Source organism: Rhineura floridana, chromosome 3 (genome assembly GCF_030035675.1).
Source record: "Rhineura floridana isolate rRhiFlo1 chromosome 3, rRhiFlo1.hap2, whole genome shotgun sequence".
Lineage (NCBI taxonomy): Eukaryota > Metazoa > Chordata > Lepidosauria > Squamata > Rhineuridae > Rhineura > Rhineura floridana.
This window is the reverse complement of record NC_084482.1, coordinates 125,251,735-125,271,942: the sequence shown is the minus strand read 5'-3', so window position 1 is coordinate 125,271,942 and position 20,208 is coordinate 125,251,735. Positions and strand designations below refer to the sequence as shown.

Sequence of the window (20,208 nt, the reverse complement as noted above, 5' to 3'; positions counted from 1 at the left end):
CCTAACTACAGTGTCTCCATTGTGTTAGGCTTCAGTTTCAGATTATTGGCCCTCATCCACCCATCACTACATTTAGAAGACACCGTCTAGGTCATGCACAATCACTTGACTCACAGACACACGACTCACAGGCAACAGAGAAATGGTTCCTCGCTCCGAATCTCCCAATGGTTTCATATAAATGTTTGGGATCATGGCAGGGAGCTAGGGTTAAAGACACATTCCCCACATATTCCCGATCTGATTTTCTCCCCCAAACACACACCCTATACTGGCTATCTATTTTTATTTTTTTAAACTTATCTAAACTGGAATCAGTAAGAAAGTGTTATGTTAACTATCAACTTCCACTATGAATTTGAACAGTGACTGTAAACCTATACACTTTTATAAGCACATATGTACTACTGATGCAGCTGGTATAGCACAGTGGGGAGGAGAGCCTGGCTGGGAGTCTAGAGTCTGTGAGTTCAAATCCCTGCTTGTGTCTCCTGGGTGTCAAGGGCCAGCTAAAGATCACCCCCACAGTGAGTGGCTCAGGGGTTACAAGCCCTGCCACCTGTGCAGCCGTGGGCAAGCTGCATAGTCCCAAGGAGCCCAGTTGTTCCCCAGCTGGCAGTTGTGGCCAAGGAAGGACTGGCTTGTGCAGCTGTGGCAAGCTGAGCAGGCCCTAGCCAGCTGGGGAGGACTAGCCTCAGAGGAAGGCAATGGTAAACCACTCTGAATACCGCTTACCATGAAAACCCTATTCATAGGGTAGCCATAAATTGGGATCAACTTGAAGGCAGTCCATGTCCATTTCCTTTCATGTACTACTGATATCAGTGCTATATGGGCACAAGGGTACTTTGCATAAAATGTAAGATATATGAAGGTTTAGGTTGGTCTCCATCAGCCTTTCCCAACCTTTCGGTTCCCAGATGTTGCTGGACTACAACTCCCATCAGCCCCAGCCAGCATGGCCAATGGTCAGGAATTATGGGAACTGTAGTCCAGCAACATCTGGGGACCCAAAGGCTGGTATACATATTATAGAGTTTGCTAGAAATGGTCTCCATACAATGGCATATGATGACCAGAATATGTAACTCTCCAAATATTTTTTAATAAATTGAGAGATAACGATCCAGTTCAGACACTGGTTTGCTGGTCAGAGAATTAGCCACATGGCTGAACACTCCAGTCTAGTCCCTCGCCTCATATGCCTGGCTTTGGTGCTTAGATCTTGGGTTATTTAAACCACAGTTTCCCATGATATCCAAAATGGAAATTGTGGTTTCATCGTGACTTTAAAAAAACAGTGCAACAAAGTTTGTAAATAGAGGTAAAACCACAGTTTCCTGTGAAGGTGGAAACAAGGAACAGTGGTTTAAACAGGCCAAGGTAAGCATAGAAGCCAGGCAAGTCATGAGGAGGTAACAGAAGGCTCGTTTTCAGATTGATTAACCATGGCTCACCAGCTCAAGATTGTTATATCTGAACCATGCCAATAACTTGCCCAAAACTAAAAACACGCTACAGCTGAGCAAGATTTTAACCTCAATTTCTCATCTCTAAACCCTACTCTTGATTCTGCAACACAATTGCTCTTGCACTCTCATCCCTCCCAGCAAAATGTCCAGGGTCAACTATGCATGCAATGGATTGTGGGTAAGCATTCCTGCATACATAACCCAACCAATTATGGTAGCAACCATGCATATAGGGCACATGCCTGATTCATTACCAGTGAAGAAAGGTATTTTACTGGGGTATCATGGTAACATATAGATGAAGAAATCACATGGGACAGGCCAAGTGCATACCAGCGTGAGGAAAGAGATTACTTCATCCTAATGTTAGTGAGGACATAAGATTCACCCATAAAGAAATGGCTCCCACAGCACACCACATTCAGAACTCCCAAATTATATTTCTGTCACCATGAAAAAGAAACAATCTCATGGATATTAAAAACATTAACTAATAGGATACCTTAAAGCAGGAATTTACTATAAACTATTTCACAATTTTATTGTGATTAATTATTTTCAGAAGGTAGACACACATGCACAGAGAGAAATGGGCTGTATAGAGGAGCGGCAAGGGTGCCAAAATTTCTTCTGAGTAAGCGAGCATAGGATTGTGCCAAAAGTCTTATAGAAATCCACTAGACAATCTACAAAAGCCAAAAGTATACCACCTACTCAATACTTGAGAAAACTGTCAACCTTAATCGTATGTCATAGCCCATAAATACAACTACACAACGAAAACACACTAGACTGTTACTATCATAAAATTTGAGTTTATTTATATTAGGATAAATCAAACAGCATCCCAAACAAGCAAAAAGCCATTTATATCCACACAATTATTTGCTAGATCATGCACAGGTTAATGGAAGCTAATAAGGCAAATGAACAGTAAAGTGACTACTGAAAGATGGGTAGGACCTTTGAAAAGTTGTTCAGGGAAGATAAAATGGAATGAGCACATTTCCCATAGATTAAATGAAAATCTCTCATAATCCACTGTATTGTCAGCACTTCCTATGCTTCATCCAAATCCATCACATTATGTGGATATGTTCTGGGAACCCCACTGAATGGAATGTTGCAGCCCTTTTTACTTGAAATTTTAATCCAAGCAAAGGATGGTTAGGATTTAAACCAGACAGAACATAAAACACATATATGGTAAGCCTTGTTAGCATCAGGCTACAAGTGCCAAACTTCCACTATTCAGAAGATGCTGTTGGAGGACTTGTCCTTTTCTGGAATCTGAAATGTAACTCCATCCCAATTTCTTAGCTTTGAAGAAACAAATCCAATATGGCTCTGTCTTAGTTATATTCAGACAACTGGCAAACTTGGGAAAGGGTTTTTTTTATTTTAACAAATTTTTAAGAATTTGAGACTAGTTTTAGGCTTAGCAGTCACATCATTCTTGGGAGTTAGTAAGCAGCAACAACATCTTTGCCTGAGGAAAAATATTTTTGCTGTACCATTTGCTATACCAATCCAACACTGGCTGAAAACCAAGCCACTTGCTCACAAGACAACCAATATCCCTTGAATTTTGTGGAACATAAGCCCATGTGTCTAATTACATGTGGTGTGCCATACAAATGGCATTAAATTCTCTTTTTCTGATGACACCATCCTGTGGCCACAAACCCCAAATTCAGGAGGACTCATTTGAGACTGCTGAGTCACTCCTGAAAGGAAACACACAAAAGCTTTGTTTTATTAGGGCTGTGGGTGAAGCCTATACAGCTTCACCACTGATCGGACCAAATTGTATTCACAAATAGCACTTATATATGCACATTTGTAGCACATTTGCAAGTAGGATATATGATAAGACTATCACAGCTCTAGATGAAGTGGAACAGCAAAGGCTGGCAACACACAAATAACACTTTACAAGTCACCATTCAGTAACCACAACAAGGCCTTTGAAGGAAGCTGCTAGTCCATAATCCACTCTCACCTGTAACAAAGGAAGCAGTTTTATACTATTTGTCTATCCAGCACAGTACTGTCTACCCTAAATTGCAGCAGCAATCCAGGGTCTCAGGCAGAGGTATTTGCTATAGCTTCCTGAACTGGAGATGCCAGACCTGAGACTTTCTACATGCAAAGCATGTGTTTCCTCTCTTAATAAGATAGGATTTGGCTATCAGAGGAAAAAATACCAAAGAATGGAAAACATGATCACAGTAAGACAAGGAACTCCAGCTAGATCCAATGCCAACTACACTTTTTGGCACATTTCTCCTTCCTGCCCAATCTGGGATATGGGCATCTCATACCTCAATGCACCAGGGCACAATCTGAAAAAAACATTCTCTCACTACCCCAAACTTCTCATATATAGCCCTCTCTCGTTTTGCAGCTTCAAGTACTAGCCAACTGTCTAGTATACTGAACAGTTTCCACCAGGGTCAAGTCCTCTAACCATTTTAAACATCCTGTTAGGTCTAGGCTGTTGATCTGCATGGCAGAACACAGACCAAATTAGAACTAGTCAAATTCCAGAAAGATGAGCATGAAATGTTCATGTATGATATGACTGAGGAAGTGTGCTTGCAGAAGTAAAAGTAGATGTCACACTTCATCATTGCCAGCAAGGATAGAGTATGGCAATACTTTCTTGCTATTCACACAGCGACTTACAGTGGCTACCTGGTCACATCAGCATAGCCTCGCTAGGCAAGCATGCTAAGTGAATGATGAACTTAAGATGCCATGTTTCTAACAAGCTGCAAACCTTCTGCCTATTAGGAGTTCATCATGCATTAGACTGAGAAGACCCAGCTCCACATGCAAATATTTTCTAATTCAGCTAAAGAAACATGAGGGCAGCTAAAGAAGGGAGGGTTCCGTTATGGCTAAAATTAGTAAAAGGAGACTTGAAGGGAGTTATAGCCTGAAGCACTTACCAAACATTATTTGTTATATTTATACGCTACTTTTCCATTAAAAAATGACTAAGGTAGCTAACGTATATAGGCAGTAAACATGAAAAGTTCTCAGACAACATAGAATGGAGTAGATACAGAACTTTTTTTACCAACCCTTGCGTAAACCCTCACCCTCGCTTGCCTCCTGAGAAACTGTCATCAGTATAAAAATCATAGTTGTAAAGTACATATCTCAAAATTTCAGTTGCTCATAATTTTAGAGCACATTTGAATTTCAAAATGGAATATAATTGTTCAAATATTTTGGTTCCTTTCTATATCTTACAGTTATCAAAATATTTAGATTTATTACTCTTACAAATACATAACGTGGCAGCTTAAAGTAGAATTTTCTTCCCACAAAACATAGTTGTCTTCAGAGTACAGAATTTCTCTGCATTCAGTATCTCCTATATCACCCTGTATCACAGCAGCAGACAGAACAAAGTGCTCGATTTAGTTTCAGCTCAAAGCTAAGACTTGGCTGAAAATTTTGTAAATAGTTGACAGGATTTCTCAATCCCAAATTTGAGGATAACTTCTCAAGCAACACAGAGGACTGTTGGAAAGGAAGTCAAACCTCATCAGGCACATTTGAGGTTTTCCCCATATACAGGCATACCCCGCTTAACGTTGCCCTGCTATAACGTACATGCTCTATTCGTCCCCATACCCCGCTTAACGTTCGCGCGCTTCACAACAACGTATACTTTATTGGCATGACGCCGCTGCCATCTAGTGGTGATTGCGTGCACTACAAGTGAAGACAATTGCTTCACTTAACGTTTATTTTCGCTTTAAGTACACTCTCCGGTCCCATTGCGAACATTAAAGAGGGTATGTCTGTACTGTGTATTTTAATATATTAGTCAGGATCCAAAGGGCAGTTACACTTTAATATAAATCAAACACACATTTTTTGCCTCCTTATAGATTCCAAAGTGCTAAAATAAATTTCTCTCCTCTAAATTATATTTAACTAATGATTTATTGAACTGTACACCATGAAGCAGAACTTCTCAGAAACATGAACTCTGGGATCCAATTCCCAAGATTTTTCAGCTCAAAAGGCGCACTTAAAACATTTCAAAAAAGAAATCAGACCCCACAAAAATAAGAAACTGCATGAGCCTATGATTCATTGGCTCTGCTGTTTGAACATACTGCTCTGTTGCTTTTAATGATTACTAGCAGTAAACCATCTCTGCAAACAGAAACATAGGACTGTGTGATACTATCTTTTTCAATATTTAGATACTTTATTATTTAATAAAAATATTTTTATTAAATAATTTTCTTTATCTTTTATTCAAAAAAAGTTGTCTACATGTTTGTTTATCTTTCATGCCATTCATACATTTGACCAAAATCATGTTGTAAACAGCAATATATAAAGGAAGCAAAGAAGCATTGACCACGTGATTTCCTTCCTAGTTACACTGGATGGCCATTTTGTTACTGAGATTATGAACATTGTAGAAAGAATCTCCAGAATCAACAAATGTTTGCATCAGGCAGAACAGATTCATTAACACTATTCAGACACAACAGCAAAACATGGCTTGGCATCACAGGAACAAGACTTGGGCTTACACTCTGCCTCTTACCACTGCATGTGAAAATTAGAAACTTGCAACCATAATCTGCATCAAAATACAATTTGCAGTTTTGTTCAAACACTAAAATACGGCTTTATTGCAAGCCATGTTCAAACCATAGTTTCCAAACCTGGTTTACAGGCACTTTGCACAAAGCATAGTCTGCTAGGTTCAGACAAACTGCAAAGTATGCTTTGCCACAAACTATGATAAGAAGTTTGATTTCCATGCGCCACAGAGGACAAAGAGCACAAGACTGAGGTACACACTCAGAGCACCAACCATGGCTTGGTGTTACATCTCTACGCGACCCCCTAGCTTTCTTCATAGAAGCTGCCCCAGCAATGCCAGGACACTGATCTTTATACACCAAGTTGAAAAAGCAGACTGAATTTTGTTTCTTTTTAAACTGATGTCAAGTCCCCAAACTGATTGTGAACTCAGGGATACTCCAAGAAATTTGAGGGTATTCCAGGAATGATTTGTGAAAGAAAATTTTACAACAGTATGGTTATTCCTAGCACCCTCACCCAGACTACAGTTATATAAGCAAACTATTGGAATTCCACATCACAGTAAACTAGGAAATAAGTGTAATAAAGGTGTAGCACACATCAATAGGCTACACAATTATTTGATTTACAGAAGTTCTAGATTATAAATCCTTATAGAGATTTATGCTGCAATCAGACTGGAGCAGAAAGAGAAAGACACCCAGAGAACATCCCATTTTTTCCTCCTGCATCCCTCCCTCTTCTGGAACTATAATCTTAATTTTCCACATTCCCTAACATCTTGTTGCATTTGGCCAATCTTTGTCCTCTCCACCCACCCCAAGAAAACTACAAGTTATTCCCTTAGAAAACTGTGAAGCCAGGAAGCTGTAAACAAACCATCCTCTTAAATGAGAAGTCCCACTCAAGTCTAGGAAACATATAAGTATATTAACTCTAAATAGCTCAGTGGAAAAGTTATCAGCATTTGATTATGCTGAAATTAGATGCATCTTTGATGGTGCTACAAAATTTCATGGAAGGCTATTTACACAGAGGATATTATAGGGCAACTATTTAAAAACTGAGACAAAACCTTGCCCAATGAGAGGATTTAATAAAGAACATCTATTAGAAATAATCCACCGTCAAGCCTGGAAGGCTTCCTTAGAACAGCTTTGTTTTATGTCTTTCTTGGCTAATGTAGAGTTAAGCAAGTCAGTTGTAAATCACATGTGCTCAGTCTAGGAGAAGGCAAGAGGAGACTAGATGACCCAAGGGGCATTTAATCAATAGCACTTAGGATATCCATAAAGGAAGCTGTAATTACAGGGTGAAATTTAGAAGTTTTAATGAAAATCCACCCAACACAAGAGACACTGAATAAATCCTTACCTGTAGTATAATCTTTTAGGCGCATATTCTTCACTGGTGTCCCAACACATGCTTGGAAAGCGTTAAGAATCTATAGAAGAAAACAAAGTGTCAGGTTAAGTACAAAAAACTACATTAAAGCATTTCAACAACAACATCAAAATGACCACTCTGTATAGCCCCAATGCAAAGATTTACATCTACTTAATGTGAATGGAAATACAGTAGGGCCCCACTCATACGGCAGGTTACGTTCCAGGCCCCCACTGAAAAGCGAAAACTGCTGGAAAGTGGGGCCCTACTGTACTCCAGCCGCCGTGCTCCAGCTGACATCGATCAGCTGTAGCGCGCGAGCTCCCCGCGTTACAGCTGATCGGGCGCTCCAGCTGGTCAGCTGTAGCGTGGGGAGCTCCAGCCGTACTAGCGGAACGCCAAAAAGCGGGGCCCTACTGTAACACTCCAAAAAGAAAACAGATGGCTTCTTTGATGTATGTGATTAAGTGGGCTCAGATCCTTGAAAGCTTATGCCACAATAAAATTGTTTTATCTTTAAAGCACAACCAGATTTTGGTGGTATTTTCCCCTGTTGTAACAGGTTAACACCGCTACCCCTTGAATTAAAGGCTTCTAACAGTACTGAACTTTCAGTTCCATGATCAACCAACAGATTCCAACAAAACTGAAACCCAATCTACTTTAGGTGTCCCCCTTTTTTATATTGTTTAAAATCTAAATACCTGCAAATGTAAACGTAGTGTATGACAAACTTTTGTGTGCTCTCCCAATGCCAAAGAATATTTACAATCATTTATTGCCTCTGAATATCCCTTGATGAAAATTAGACATCTTTAAAAATGCCCTATGGCACTATGAATTTTAGTGTTGCTTTTTAAAAAAAGATTTTTCTTTGCACAGCTGATCACATTACTTAGAAGTATGTTAAAGTAAGCAGTGAAGGCTTTTTTCTAATGAAGGTAGTTAATTTTTTTCTAGTTGCTAGATAAATGTAGATTATTAGGAACTGCAGAAATTTTAGGCAACTAACAGGAGGAGGCAAAACCTTACATCCACCAACCTTACTAGACACCTAGCAATCCTATCCTGTTCCTAGTCAGATGATGGGAAATTAGAACATCTGATTGATCCCTATTAGAGAAAAACAATGCAGAGTGCATTTAAGTTACTCTTGGTTCAACATAATTGAAAGAGTTGGTATGAACACTATACTGGGGCTCCAGGCTGCATGTTAGAAAGTAAGTGCTTTAGGATGAAGTATCTAAATTGTCCAAGTCCATGATTCATGCAGGCCCTGCAAGGCAGATCTACTTTCATACATACTAAGCTATGCTGTTAACACAGTTATGTTTCCTTTTAACAGTCTTTAGTTAAAAGCATATTCACGTAGAGAAAACTGCTCCTGTGGAATTTATTTATTTATTGTACTTATATACCGCCCCATAGCCGAAGCTCTGACAAGACTGACGATTGCTAGCTAAATTTCAGGGAACAAAATAAATACTTACGTCATCTTTTGTTGCAGTTTCAGGCACTTTTCCTAGTCGAATCAGCTTGCTTGGTTTTATATCTTTGAGGCCAGTTCTGTAATCCTGGTCCTTCAAAAGAAAATTCAAGTAAACTTTAAAAACAATAATGAAGCAGAGGAAAGATACAGCAATTCAAACATTGTCAAACATTTATCATTTCACTAAATACTTTATAATGTGATTTAGGATATATAGCACAGGAATTCTTTTACAAATCATTCAGTCCAAGATGTTCAAGTACAACCAAGATCACATGTTTTAAGTACTGTTTTTCATGGTCACTTTTAACTGTCAGTCACAAATGATGAATTTCAGTTTTTAGGAAGATTTGAGAACATGTTGGTGTTATAAAATATCTATGTAATATTATCTTGGAGCACCTTAACTAGGCTTTCAATACACAAAGGTGGGAGAGACTGTAATTAACATGTTCTCCAAAATCTAAATATGCTTACAATCCATAAATATGCTTACAAATACAAGTTTTCCAAAATAAATCACAAACCTGAAGATCTTGCTGAGAATCTTTAGAAGACTTTCCTTCTGCAAAAGACTTGCCATGTTCATACTCAAAGAGCTGACTTCCTGGCAGTCGATGGTCTACATCTCGATATTCAATGCCCCTGTAGTCTGTATCCTGCCTTCCAAGGAAATCCAGGTCACCTTTTTCCTTAAGTCCAAGAGCAGATGATTCAGATACTTGCTGTTCACCCGCAGAAAACTCCTGATTGCTAAGAAAGGTCTGCGGAGGTTTATCTTGATTGTTAACAGTGGGAAGAGGACCACAGCTATTTTGGAACTCTTCTGAAGAATCAGTCTCAGGCTTCTGTTCTTGGGATTCTTCTTCCTTGGCTCTTGGCTCTGAATGGGGAAACTCCTTGCTCTGAACACCAAAGGAAGATCTCTTTCTAATAGCAAGTACAGCCTCTTCAATCTCACATTTTCTATCTGTTGCAGGTACTGTAGAATGGCTATGCTGGTAGTCCACAACTTTTGGGTCCACCGAGGGCACATCCCTGTCTGCAAAATCCAGAGGAGGCTGCACATCCCTGCCCCTAAAATCCTGATCAGTCTGAGATTTTGGTCTATTTCTGAAATTTGAATGGGGTACATCTCTGTCTCTGAAGTCTAGGTCAGGTGCACTCATGCCCCTTAAATCTGTATCAGGCATTTCTCTTTTTCTAAACTCTGAATATGGCTGCTCTCTGCCCCTATAATCCTGTTCAGACATGTCTCTTGCCCTGAAGTGTGGATGAGATCCATCTCTATTTCTGAAATCTAAATCAAATGTTCCCCTCGCACGAAAATCTGATGGGGCATCATCTCTGCCTCTGTAGTTCATAGTATGAGCTTCTCTTTCCCTGTAATTCATACGGAATGCATCCCTATTCCTGTAATCCAAAGGAGGAATGTCTCCTCCACCGTAATCCATAGATTGCCCCTCCCTATCCTGGAAATCTCCCTGATACATCTCCCTGCCTCTAAAGTCTGGAAGAAGTGGCACCCTGCCCCTGAAGTCCAAGTGTGAATCATCTCTATTCTGGAAGTCAGAAGGTGGGTAATCTCTGCCTCCAAAACCATGTAAATGGCCCTCCCCACCTCTGAAGTCACTATGTGGTCCATCTCTACCTCCAAAGCTGAAAGTAGGTTCCTCTCTGTTGGCAAATTGAGGATTGAGCATGCCTGGGAGTCCCTGGATATCAAAAGGAAGTGATTCTCTGCCAGAGAAGTTGCCAGAGTGTCTTTCTTGAGCAAGACTATCAAGGGGAGGAGGAGGAGGAGAGTAATCCCTGTTCCACCCGGGAGCAAACCTTTCTTCTTGGCTCCCACTGTAGAAACAAAGACAGTGTTATTCATTATGTCCTTTGAGTTTGTAATCTACACATCAGCATGTCCTTCTCTAAACCTTTTATAGAGCTGTTCAATAGCAAGATCCACAGAAGATATTGATGTTAGGCAGTTTAAGAAGAAGTATACGGCAGACGTGACAAGTAAACATGTGTACTCTCATTTCATCATAACTCCCAGTTGAACTCAACATGGAATACCTGAAATATTAATGAGTCAATGAAGGTAACAATCTACATAACTTCACAGTACATGCAGCTGGGGTGCTTAGAATTGTCTATTAAGGAAGCCACGGCATTTGTCTTTCACATTCCACCAAACAAAGAATTTTAATTAAAACTAGTTTTGCCACAATCTTAAGTTCTGGAGCAGCATTGTGAAATTCGTCTAGACAACAATGGTAAAATTTTAGAATAATACTACCATTGCTCTATTTCGCAAACTTAGAAAAATGGGGGATACCCATTCAAAGTTCATTAAGACCACAAAAAGATGCCCCTGCCCCAAAAGACAAGCTATGGTGCAAGTCCAAATGACAGAGATACAGATATTTGCAGTTTCACCAGTGTACAATTGAATGACATTTATTTTACTTTGAAAAGAAAAGTTAAGATTTTCACAAGGCACATACAAAAGTTGCTAACTGATAAAAGACATAAAAATATTTCTTTAGGGCTTCAGACAAAAGATGCAAAAGGAGGATTGAAGAGAAGAAGCTAGATGAAATTTTTAAATCCACCTTCAATATGAAAGATATGGTTCACATCAAAACAATTGTTTTCAGGAACAGCATCTGAGAAGCCATGTTAAATAGAGGTGGCAAAAGATGCTCCGAATGGTAAGTTACAAATTAATGTCACCAGGACCTGATGACATGCATTTGAATTCTTAAAGAATTCAAATGTCAAATAGTTGTTTATTTAATAAAGATGTACAAATTCTTAAAATCCTTCTCCCTACCACAGGTTTGGAATATAGCCAAAGTAAGTGTTTACATGATATCTGTCAGCCGTACCTTGTACAATGATACTCTCAATAAGCTGTTTGACTTGGGATTTATGCTTGCTATAAAATGCAGTAATCTAGTATCTCCTCCTTACCATTGTCATGTAATAATAATAATAATAATGGACTGCCTTCAAGTCGATCCCAACTTACGGCGACCCTATGAATAGGGTTTTCATGGTCAGCGGTATTCAGAGGGGGGTTACCATTGACTTCCTCTGAGGCTGAGAGGCAGTGACTGGCCCAAGGTCACCCAGTGAGCTTCATGGCTGGGTGGGGATTCGAACCCTGGTCTCCCAGGTCATAGCCCAACACTCTAACCAGTACACCACACTGGCCCTCCACCACTGTCATGTAGCACTCTTTTTATAGAAGTCACATATTAGCCCCTTTATAGTCTTTTTGACAAACTACATCACGTTCTCAATACAGGTCTGAACAATTGCATTTTCTTGGCTAATGAACATGCATGAAGTGTTATTTATTTATTTGTTTATTTTTTATTTATTAAATTTGTTAGTTGCATTTCTACACAATTATGTGCACTCAAAGCAACTTACAGTTAATAAAAATTAATATGTATGTTTTAATTTATATATATTTTAATGTAAAGTATATAAGGCGGTGAAACAATCCTTCCTATAAAGGCTATATAACAAAAGCCCTCCCAAAGCCTTCCAAGGTTAAGAAACAAATGCCTGGGAGAAATGTTTTTGCCTAGCGCCTAAGGATGGATAATGATGGTGCCAGGCGTACCTCCCTGGGGAGAGTTTCTACAAAGGGGGGCCTCCACTGAGAAGGCCTGTTCTTGTGTTGCCACTCTTCGCACCTCCTTCAGAGGGGGCACACAAAGAAGGGCCTCCAATGTCCGGGTCCAGGTTGGTACATATAGGGAGAGGCAGTCTTTTTATCAGTACTAGTTTGAGCAGCTGAGCAACTATGACATTTATTTATTTGTTAAATGTATATCCCGCCCTTTGGTCTTTGTGGGTCAAGCCCACCATTGTGTTTGTTAAATGTACCATCCAGGTGTGCAGCAGTTTCACAAGCTTTACGTACTTTTTCCGCTTACAGCATCACCTAACTTTGATCTCAATTTGCAGTAATCCATCTTGTACCTTTCTCATATACCTCCATCATATTTGTGAATCCATCTAACTAAAGATGTAAAATTTCCAGAAATTTTGAAGCCGTAGAAAAAACCTTTTTTTTTTCAGAAAAATTGAAAAAATGCAATATTAGCACTTTTTTCAGATTGAAAGTCAATTTGTTACTTTAGGAACATCAAATGTAATTATGTACAAGTTGGTTTGGTATACAATTATCACATTTGGTATATTAAAAGTACATTTTATTCAAACAATTACTGCAAATTGAATTTACTTTTTAAATTTTTACTTTTGTTTGTAACAAATGGATCTACAAGATCCTGAACTGTAAGGTACCTCTTTCGTTTTGCCAGTTTATGAGGAGCAGGCAAAAAACAATTTTAAAAAACCAGAAGAAACCATCAACATTAATAAATAAAATTATTTATGTCTCTGCTAGTCCTCCACAGTGTCGAGCAGATATAAAGCATCCATTCCCATAAAAAGAACTGAGAAAGGGGGGGGGAGATTCAATGAAGCATTTTATTCATCATGCTAAAATAAAACATTCCATAATCCATTTTTTCTTTTTTTAATTTTTCAGAAAAAACAAAAAAGCCTTAAAAAAAACCAGAAAAAAACAGGTTTTTGCTGAATTTTCCCAGATTTTTTCTGGGCCTTCACATCTCTACATCTAACATGTCTCATATGTATCTAGTGGGTAGACCACTTGCATAAATTGCAAGCACCTCTGTCTACTACTGATGGCTATACATTAATATTCATTAACTCTTTCAAGACATTTCCCCAAACCCATGAATATGGTTTCTATCAGCATTGCTGATTCTCTCTCTCTCTAGATTCCTGCACTGCGTTAGAGCATATGCATGCCTCCTAAAAACCTTTCAGGAGCTTTTGATCCCATTCACTGCAATGCCCTAGAGTAACACAAGGCATAATGTGCACAGTTCCAGTAACTCATAACAGGGTAGCATTGCCCAAAAGTGTCAGGTTTATGTCCTGCACATATAAACATGAGCATAACGAGGATCAGGTTTGTGTAGCCAACTCTCAAGCACAGTTTCACTACAGTCAACCATCTATATGCGAGACAAAGCACTGAAGTCACTTCAACATCATGCACCAAAAACTAAAGCACTTCTTCTATGGCCATATGTAATGTCCCAACACTGACATTCTCAAATTGCTTTCTTGCAGATATCTACCAAAGCATCATTCAGCAATTCCTGTAGGCACTTGGAAACTAATAACATAATTGTCAATTTTACAAAAGAAATGAACATGTTCATACCTACCAATTGTACACTAGGCTTGAAAACACATCTGGATGAACCTAAAGAACCTCCAGTTATGCTACACAGCAGCTTTATGAGGCTCCCCTATATTTAAGCACATTTTTAAAAGTTGCACTGAATTCTAATTATATTTCTAGCAATAAACAGGATTTCCGCTAGTTTCCCCCCCACCCCACTATCTAAATATGTTCTAGGGGTTACACCACCCCTTTGAAGTAGACTTGAGGATGGGGTAGGGCATGCATGGGGAGAGGAGAGTGGGGATATTCTGTTGTACAAATGAGGATCATTGAGCTAAAGAACAAGCAAGCTGGATACAGCCGTACGTCTATGCTAGTTCACATACAACATTTCACAATAGGTTTAAAATAAACTATGGTTTAACTAGCGCTTTGCTTCTCCCTGCTACAGACTGTGTCGTGCAGAGGAGAAAGCAAGCCAGAAAGAAGCTTACTGTAAGCAGACTGGCTTACTGTTATATGTGAACATGGGCTCATAGTTAGTTTCTCTCCAAACAAGACATGAGTGGAAGCCAATAGTTATTCTTGACTTCCTGTTGTTTGTTTTCTCCAAACAAACTATAAGCCTGCACAAGGCCAGGTTTGCACATAGTAAGGCATACTCTAACTTGCTCCATTGCAAGCAAAACAGTCAGGAGTGGGGACAAGTAAAGCACTCGTGCTCATTGAATGTTTTAATGCTTCATGTGAAGTGAGCCTTTGTCTTGCATCTGTAAAGGAACATATCCTTTACATTACATTAAAGGAATATACCCATAACATAGAAGGGCAGTCATACTGGATATCCCTTAACAGATAAAACGAGTGCAGAGTACCCTTCTTCAGAGTTCTAGCCTACCAGCTATGCCTACTTCCAAGATACTCCTTTTCTATTCCATGTCCCCTCATCAGCATTCCATGACCAATGGGGATAGTTCCCTCAGAACTAACAATACCACCCTCTCATGTGTGTATGATGTTATTCTGACTACATTAAAAACAGCACTAACAAAGTTCGTGTTCTAAATACACGCAAGTGGGAACTGCAACAAAATGTCCTCTTCAAAGATACTCCATTCCATCCACCATCAGATTTGATGTTTAGAAAACAGGACACAGTGGATTTCTAGTCAGCAAGAACCAACAAAAAGCATTTTTGTACCCATATTGTTGTACATGTCTCTTGCAACATAGTTAATTATTTATATATACAATTTATAGGTCACCCTATAACCAACATTCTCTGGGAGGTTTACAGGGATCGTTTAAAAACGTAACAACAGTATAAAACAAATCACTTTAGATAATAGAGTAAAATCAGCTTTGCAGCAACAAATCAATTTAAAAGTGAAGGTAAAAGACTAACATTGGGAACTGGAATAGTATAAAACCATAGGGCAAGAAGCAACATGGTGCCAGCAAATGCAATAGGATTCCCCTTTCTTCTGCATCCCCCATGAACCCCAAACCTGTTCCAGCTGGTTCCTCAACTCTCCACAGCGGGGGGGGGGGGGAGGGAGAAAGTCAAGTTCAATTTGTGCAAGCAAAAGCCCATTGTAAAAAAGGGTTGCCACAATTAGATATCACCTATAATATATGACGGAGAGATCTTCTGTCATTTACTTATGTGCCACATTGGCCTAGATGCCACAAGTATAAATATAAAAAATACATTTCATGTTAAATACTTACCGAAAAGGATCCATTCTGTTGGCAGGTTGAGGGTTTCCCCACATTTTGTCTGTGGTAAAACAACCAGGAGAGAGAGTTCTTGTTGTTTTCAAACTGCAGATTCTGCAAGATTCAAATGTGATAGAAAGCCAAGTAAGTTAGTATTCTTCTGCCTAATGAATTTTATTGATTAAATCAGCAAATGTTACCCATTTCAACTCCTCGACCAATTTGAACCTAAAAGCTATCATTCAGAAGTTTAGCAGTCAGCCACTCTGCAGCAGTGAGAGTGCACATTCCCATTGTGCAGCATGAACTTAACTATTCTGAATCAAAACATTTTCCAATCACCTCTACTGGTCAGCTGAATAACCTAAGGTTTGCAAGGTCCCATGTTTCATCAGAGTAGCTGACTCAATGACAACCTGGATCCTTTATCAGGCTTTCAAACATCTAAGCAACTCTTGCACATCTAGGGCCAGGCAGTTGACTCAGTCAGAAGAAGAATACAAGCCCACTGTGATTAGAGGAAATAAACTTTAACTATATCTGTTTAAATTATAGCACCAATGTCATAGTATGTATCACATCCACAAGAAACCAACAGGTACTAATTTATTGTGTGAAGTTATTCACACCTGTCAAAAGAGATAAGACATGAAGAGAGGAAAGAGGCACAGGAAAGAAGCACAAGTACAGAGGATGGCCCAACAAAACATGTATTTCACAGACTTTATTCAGTATCCACTAAACAACTTTTTAAAAATCTAGCATACCTGAAGATCAGAGCCAGTTCTGGCCCATTTGAACTGCCTACATTGTCCATGTTTTGCCAAAAAGCATTGGCAAAATGCTCTTTATTCTGGACATTATTATACTTTAAGTGCCTCCTGACCTCCTCCCCAACTTTCCTTAAAACAATCAAGTGTTGCAAGAATAAAACTGTATATGTAACGTGATTAGAGTCGGTGCACAATGTTACAACGTGTGCAGTTTGCATGCAATCCTACAATTCTCACACACAATCTGACATTCAATTCTAGGGATCTTTTGATGTTGTGGTCTGGACCCACTCTAAAGTTTGGCACCCCAAGAATTAGCGCAGACACAAATATAAACTAAAAGTAAATTTATTATATCAAGAGGGAAATAGCTTACTGTCTAAACAGGGAAGTAGCACATTTAAACAAAATTAATAAACAATACGCTTATACTAGACTGAGTTTAGAAGTTTTCAAAACCAATAACCAGACTTATTCTGAAAACCCATTCCTAGATACACATAGGAAAACTAAGATGGAAAACTAACTTGGAAAGAGAGGCGAGAGGATATTGGCTGAAGGGGTGAAGGAACCACCAGAAGGGGAGAGGAACAAGTAAGGTTTGGGTAAGGATGCTGCAGGGCTTTGGAAAGTTTAAGGCAAAAATTAGAAGAAACTGGAAGAGTTTGGGGCATGGAAAAGGGAATAAAGAGTAGCAGGCCTCCCCAACAAAGAGAGACCTGATGAAGCCTGAAAATGGAAGATAGTGGAATGGGGAAAATGAGTTTGGCCCTTGGAAGAAGGGAAGGAAAGAGGGATATTTAAGTGATCATATCTTGGCTAAATACAGCACAGTAGGGAGGAGAGCCTGGCTGGGAGTCTAGAGTCTGTGAGTTCAAATCCCCACTTGTGTCTCCTGGGTGTCAAGGGCCAGCTAAAGATCACCCCCACAGTGAGTGGCTCAGGGGTTACAAGCCCTGCCACCTGTGCAGCCGTGGGCAAGCTGCATAGTCCCAAGGAGCCCAGTTGTTCCCCAGCTGGCAGTTGCGGACAAGGAAGGGGCTGGCTTGTGCAGCTGTGGCAAGTGGAGCAGGCCCTAGCCAGCTGCAGACGACTAGCCTCAGAGGGAGGCAATGGTAAACCCCCTCTGAATACTGTTTACCATGAAAACCCTATTCGTAGGGTAGCCATAAGTTGGGATTGACTTGAAGGCAGTCCATTTCCTTTTCCATCTTGGCTAAACACTTCTAGAAGCAATCTGATCTCTTTTGTTTATCTTTAAATTTGCAAATGAAAAGGGAGGAATGGCAAAATTTTACATAAATAAATACATACATACAATTTATTTTATTGTATTGGAAATTTATTTATTTATTGTGCCTAGTACATGGACGCTTCTGGGGTCCAGGGACCACAGCTCTGCTCTAAGGAGCCCAGGGACAGAGATAAAAGGTCATTCTGGGTTTACATAAATATAAGCTGTCATTCATTTTTATGTTGCCTGAAATATCAACATGGTATTGCAATCAAATTTGACTTATCAGTAGCTAGTGCCACTGCATTTACTCCGATCCTGAAACTAGGGTTATTACCCAATTAAGAATTGTAGGCTGCAATCCAATACATAATTACATGGGAATAAGTCCTATTGAACCCAATAGAGCTTTCTTCTGAGTATTCTTCTGATGTATTGGATTGCAGCCTTAGTCAATTAATTGATTACGGCTGTACTCCTAATCCCACTTACTTGAGATAAATCCCATTGAGTTCAATAGGAGTTACTTCTGAGCAGACATTTATTTATTTTACTAAATTTCCATCCCACTCTTCCTCCCAAAGGACACAGTTGGGACGGCGCTGTAAAATTGATAGATTAAGTCTGCATAAAGTTAAACACTTTTGAAGGAAAAGTGTTTTCTTTTTAGATGATTATGTTTTGCAGCAGACATCAGCTCAAATACGGCATTCTATCCTGTGAAATTAAGTATGCCCCTTCTAAGGGGACGGTGTAAAAGCCAGAACGGAACGGAACGGAACAGGCCGGAACGGGCCCTTTATAAAAGAAATTGATGCCAAAAACACTGGGATGTGTTAGAGACACTTGAGAACAACATTGGGGAACAAAAACCATTCTGATAGGATTTTATTAACAACCAAAACGCCCTCCGGAACGGAATGAAACAGCCTGGAACGGCGACTTCCCAGCGAGCCAGACCTCTGAAATTCACCAGTCCCACATGATTACATGGGATGCATGCAATAAGACACAAAACTTCCACGAAAACCACGTTCCAATACCCGTTCTGGGCTATAATACACTTTTACGTAAAACAGCCCAGAACGGCGACTTCCCAGTGAGCCAGACCTCTGAAATTCACCAGTCCCATATGACTACATGGGATGCATGCAATAAGACACAAAACGTCCACGAAAACCACGTTCCTATACCCATTCCGGGCTATAATAGGCTTTAATGTAAAACAGCCCGGAACGGCGACTTCCCAATGAGCCAGACCTACCAAATTCACCAACCGCACATGTTGCTGCCTCTCCTTTTGTTGGGAAATGGGAAATAACACAGGATGACCCAGGAACCTCTGGGGTGATCAGCAATACCCTTTCTTGCTGTTTGTAGGTCCACTAAGCAGCACTATTGGTGCTGCTACCAGGTTGCAAATGGCTGGTGAATTGGGGAGAGAGAGAGAAAGAGAGATTGGAGGGGCAAGTCGGCTGGCTTTTACTCATGGCTTTTCTGCTGTAGGTAATGAGAGAAAACACTACTTGCTGCCACTGAGCCACCTCCACAGTATAAATACCTGGGCTGCTGCCTTTTTGGTCTGAAAAAAGAAGGGATCATCCTGTCTCTGCAGAGACCAGCAGATCTTATAGTGCCCCTAGTGGGAAGAAGAGTAAACTGCAGCTATTCTCTAGCACCAAAAGCTATCTGTAGTTGCATTCAATACTAGTACTAGTATAGCTTACTACAAAAACCTTGCTAGGAAAGAAAAACAACAATGTACTATATTGTTTTCACACACATACCTCATTAATCATTACTAGAGCTGCCAACTATTTATTGGAGCAATTTGTTTTGCAGTTAAATTTGCATACTATCAACATTTCATTCAGGATGTTTTGTGTAGATGACTGTATAATTTATAAATAAACACTACCGCTCGTTGGAAGGAAAGGTAATCTTTAATATATATTACAGTAACATAAAAGAATCAAAGTATTCACAAAAATACAGAAGTGTGCCCTTAACTTTCAGCAGTACCAATTTAAATTTGACATCAAATGAAATTTGTCTCTGTTGTTAAATTAACTGAAGTTATATTTGGCTATATACCATTGAAAACAATTGAAGCGCATAGCACAAATCTTTGCTTGTGTGTATGCAAGTGAAAGTGGTTGCTGTGAAAGCTTGTGGCCCAGAGCATTGACTCATACAGTTATGCATGACTGGTGCATTTGATTGACTTGGCTGGTTCAGATGTTGTTCTGGGCTCTGTTCAGAAAGATGTATTATTGCATGGAACGTGGCTTATGTGGAAGTTTTGTGTC

General features: G+C 39.6%; 1 protein-coding gene across 3 annotated transcripts in view; it reads right to left on the bottom strand.

Annotated features, from left to right (window-relative positions):
* RBM6 (RNA binding motif protein 6) overlaps positions 1–20,208 on the bottom strand; it is a 93,085-nt gene that overhangs the window by 71,000 nt on the left and 1,877 nt on the right. For all 3 annotated transcript variants that reach the window (XM_061617783.1, XM_061617785.1, XM_061617784.1), the window contains exons 2-5: positions 15,905–16,006; positions 9,462–10,785; positions 8,936–9,025; positions 7,434–7,503 (exon numbers count right to left, since the gene is read on the bottom strand). In XM_061617783.1, coding sequence (XP_061473767.1) covers positions 7,434–7,503; positions 8,936–9,025; positions 9,462–10,785; positions 15,905–15,948 — 1,528 coding nt within the window. In that variant the 5' untranslated portion in view covers positions 15,949–16,006. The remainder of the gene's footprint in view (positions 1–7,433; positions 7,504–8,935; positions 9,026–9,461; positions 10,786–15,904; positions 16,007–20,208) is intronic.